Consider the following 4,793-nt stretch of genomic DNA (forward strand, 5'->3'; position numbering starts at 1 on the left):
ACTATTTCACATGGTTATTTATTCATATTTTATCATTAAAAATTTTTAATAAAAAATTTCTAATTAACTCCTAAACTATAATCAAACTCAATTGCTTGACTATCAAGATGATAACTCTAACAGAAGAATTATTGTGATAAAAGAAACAAAAATGAATTCAAAGACTTAGAATTGAGAACATAATTATTGAGAATCAATATACACTAATTATATTATTTTGAAGTTAAAACTGAGTCACACTTCCAAATACAAGATCTGCACTATATATATATATATGGAAGCTATTAGCCTGAATCATAATAACTAATTAATCAAGAGTCTACCTACTCTTCTTTCACTCTTTCTTGAACTGAATATTATTCTATTATATTTATATCCTTCAACAAAATCTCAAAAGCTAAAATAACAAAAAATGTTAAAGAGAGTAAATCCAAAAAAGTTATTTTAAACCAATCAACTAATAATTGGATAAAATTCCTTATTTACAACCACTACTAAAAAACTAGTTATTACAGACAGATATTTCCGACAGATTTTATCCCACGGAAATATAGAGGGAATCTCAGAGGGATTTTTTGTTGAAAAATCAAAAAAATGGATTAGCATAAATTACAGACAGAAAAAAAATCCGTCGATAATTCTGTCGAAAAAATTAATTTTTTTCCGTGGGAAATGGTTACAGACAGAAAATTCGTCTGTAATTAAATAGACAAAATGGTGTGTTTTGTTAAATTATTACAGACGAAAAATCCGTCTGTAATTTAAATTTTCCGTCAGTAAATATTGAGATAACCCTAATCTTATCTCTATCCACTCGATCCATTTACACTCTACCCATATCAAATGAGCTTGTTCCTCTCTCCGTCACCGAGTTGCTTCTTCTCTCCATCACACCAGCTTCGTCCGCCGCTGTCGCCGCCGCTGACGTCACAGATCTATCTCCGTCGTACCTTGCGTCGCACGGGCTCCCTCCGCCGCCGCATCCAACCCTAACCCCAGAGCTTCGTCGCGCCTCCAACCCTAATTCCAGGACTTCGTCGCACTTCCAACCCCTGCTTCGCCGCTCCCTCCGTCTCAAAGCCTCCGTCGTGCTCACTCTCTCGTAAGCCTTCAAATGTCGCTCCTTCCTCCATGGCTAAAACCCGTAACGCTCTGTTTTTCCTCCTGCGTCGCCGGTCTCTGTCTCCTCCTGCGTGTGGTTGTGCTGAAGCTCCATGGGAAGGATATACAACGGATTCCATGGGTGAAGCTTAACCACAGCTACAGAAGTACCGCGAGACTCGATTGAAGCAGTACAAGAACTACGAGAACCTCTCGTTCTCGTGAGGATCTCGACAAGGTGAACACCTCAGCTGCTTCACGCTTTCACTTCTGATTCAGATAAAATTATGAATACTAATTCTAATTCGTTTTTAAACTCCCTGTTTATTTATTTATTTGGCAGGAGTGTTTGGAAGTGCAGAAGGAGAAGGCCTTCTGTATTGGCACCACTTGGGGTAATGATCACCACATGTTTGATACAATGACTGTGATGTCTTTTACCTTCATTTTTATCCCTTTGTTCTACGATACATTACATTACAAGAATGTGTTTTGTTTTATCCCTTTAGTTTTTCTATAAATTACTTATCTTCATATTCAGTGATGTGCATATTCTCCTTACATGAAAATGGTACTTTGTACTGTTCAATTTGTGTGTTTGTTCTATAACTTGAAAGCTTATGGTTACTTCTTAATGGCGGTGTTTCTGTTTATTTGGTTGTTTGACTTGTATTAGTTTCAGATTAGTTTTCCTTTTGCTGATATATATGTCTGCCACTAACCTCTCTTTTTAATTTAGATCTACAACTGCAGTTGTCCTGAGGTGAGTAGAAAGTATCAGGTTTCGGCATATTTAGAAAGGTTGTTATAGGAGAAACTCAAGTGAAGTTTGGAAGTTTAGAAGATCAGGGGTATAATTATGCTCAATCTACCTGTTACATAGAGCTCGTGAACTGTGTGAAGAATATTTTCATTCTTTTTCATTTAGTTTAGAAATGCAACTCATGATTAAGTTTTATTAGTTACTTCAAGTTTCATGTTTTAGGCCTCTTATATATATGCTTCTGATGATGGTTTTTCAATTAAATTTTATGGATTGGTACAATCTTCAGATTCACTTCGATGTATCAACTGTATATACATGCTTTAAGTTCACGTTAGCCCTTTATGGGGAAAAGTGTAGCAGCATATTTTTGCTTGTCATTTGCTGTTTTTTATTTTATTTTTTGGTGTTGGAAAATCTTGTAAGATATGTGGCTTGTTTCATAACCATGACGAATATTCTTGCCCAATGATGAAGCTGAAGCATGGAGGGTCTGCGGCAAATATGGTGTCAACAGCACCGCTCTCTTTCTCAGCTTCTTTTCCTCCGAGCAATTTCTTTCTAGATTTTTGTCAAAGGTACATAGCTACACACAGCCTTTTCGTTTTCCTGGGACTCTCCCTCTCTTGTGTAATATCATTATTACTATTTGCAAACTGGAGTACCAAAAATTTAGTTCGATTTTTTCAATAGTCTGCTAATTTGAGCTGTTTTCTTGATATATCTTAAAGTTCTGTTCAAGCAATTGCTTTTACTATGGAGATTTGAATAACTGCAGAGCACGGCTGGTTATTCCTGCTATTGGTTTTAGCATTGGATTCAAATGGATTGATTCAACAATGGGGGTTTATACTTAATCAAATCTGTTTTGCACATCATTGCTATAAACGATGATTTCAGAAATAGAAGTGAAACAAATGGTACCAGAGCAATTAGAAAAAGGAAATAATAGCATATTACAATGCAACTAAGTAGTTGCAGCCGCCAGCCGCCTGAGTAGGAATCAAGAAATAACTTGCATTACTTTAGATTGTGGCATATGGAAAAAGGTTGAGTTTGAGTACAATTGAGATATAATAATTTATATTGTCTTCTTTTATTTGTTAAACTTTTTGGGAGAAGTAGTGATACACTGCTAGCCAATAATAATAAACCTCTTCTTAGTTGTGTTTGTTGTGACATTACTGCAAAGGAATTGAATAAACAGACATGCAAGAGGTTATATGCAGAACCATGTTATGGATTCGGCTCACCAAGCTCTTGATGCCTGATTCTATTTCCATTGCTTATTTCATCAAACAGTTCATAACATCCTTTTTCAATTATTACTTCCTTTTCCAAAAACAATAAGAAAGCAAAAATAAGCTAAATTTTTTCATGAGGTATTAAATTTGGATCCTGCATTACACATTTGATTTATATGAGTGTTTTATATTCTTCCATTTCTAGAAAAAATACAAGATTATTTATTAAAGGAGCATATAAAAACAATGACTATGATGCTTCTCCAAGATTATTTATGGTTGTTCCATTTATCTCAGTTACCTTTGAGAATATGTAGTGGTTGTTGAAGTACATAACAACTAGCATAAGGTTAATTTATCATGATATGTGTAACTGGTTTAACTCATCCGCATTGATTAAAAAGGAAGTGATAATCTGCAGCCTAAGGACTAGAACATTTTGGCCTTATGGTATGTAGAGTAAACTGATTGATAATGCTCACTGTTAAATAACTAGAACATTTTGGCCTTATGGTATGCCTTGCATTAGATTAAATTTTTACATTCCTGTTTATTAGTTATTTCAATGAGATAGGACATCTTTACTATTAGACTTATACAATTAAGTTGACTTTTGATGGGTTTGAAAGAGATTATATATCCAACTTTACTGTTTGCCTGGTTTTCAGTTTCAAGTGGTGTGACTGAATTTCTAATGCACATATGTGATATCATGTTCTTGAGACTACACTTCAGGCTCTAATGTTCTTGCTTTTCTTCTTGTGTTGATGTTGAAAATGCAATTCTCGCAGTGGATAGAGCAAGCTTCTGAACCCAACAAGGAAGCAGTTATTAAAGCATTGCTAGGTGCAAAAGAAGCTATGCTTGGGATTAGATATCATATGCGCCTAATGGGTGAGGCTGCAGGTGTTCTTGTAAGTTCCTTTCATTGATTTGGCACTTATTATTAGGCTTCTTCTGTTTGAATGATGTTGATTATAAATTATATCTGCTGGTAGAATATCACTACTCTTTCCTTGCAATTCATGCAGATTGAACCAGAATCACAAACAAAACTTTTAGATGCTACACTGAACTTGGAAGGAGTGTTGTTGGCTGGAGTTCCAGGAGCAGGAGGATTTGATGCCGTCTTTGCTGTTACTTTGGGATATTCAAGCAGCAATGTGACAAAAACATGGAGCTCACTCAATGTTCTTGCCCTTCTGGTTAAAGATGATCCTTGTGGCGTTTCTTTAGAAAGTGCTGACCCTAGAACAAATGAAATCACTTCAGCTATATCTTCAATTCATATTGAATAATTTATTGTAAATATTATTTATTTTTAATACAATGAATTTGTTTATTTTGTGAAATATTATAAATATTAGAATATAAATTAGATAAAAATTTGTATTAAATTTATATTTATTTTGTATGAAAACAAGTTTATTTTGTAATTAGAAAAAGTAAAAAAAATTCTATTTTACCTTACAGACGGATTTACAGACGGATTTTCTGTCTGTAATCATGATTTTCCAAAGTTTAAATTACAGACAGAAAATCCGTCTGAAAATCTGTCTGTAATTACAGACAAAAAATCCGTCTGAAAATCTGTCTGTAATTATAGACGGAAAATTTGTCTGAAAATTCGCCTGTAATTACAGATGGAAAATTCGTCTGAAAATCCGTCTGTAATTACAGACGGA

At 34.3% G+C, this 4,793-nt stretch overlaps 1 protein-coding gene across 1 annotated transcript; it reads left to right on the forward strand.

Moving 5' to 3' along the window:
* Nucleotides 3,658-4,471, forward strand: LOC107608443 (phosphomevalonate kinase, peroxisomal-like). The gene is made up of 2 exons (XM_016310237.2): nucleotides 3,658-4,022; nucleotides 4,140-4,471. The coding sequence occupies exons 1-2, from the start codon at nucleotides 3,876-3,878 to the stop codon at nucleotides 4,404-4,406; spliced, it is 414 nt and encodes a 137-aa protein (XP_016165723.1). The 5' UTR covers nucleotides 3,658-3,875; the 3' UTR covers nucleotides 4,407-4,471.

The sequence above is a fragment of the Arachis ipaensis genome, chromosome B07 (assembly GCF_000816755.2).
Source record: "Arachis ipaensis cultivar K30076 chromosome B07, Araip1.1, whole genome shotgun sequence".
In the NCBI taxonomy this organism is placed as follows: Eukaryota; Viridiplantae; Streptophyta; class Magnoliopsida; order Fabales; family Fabaceae; genus Arachis; species Arachis ipaensis.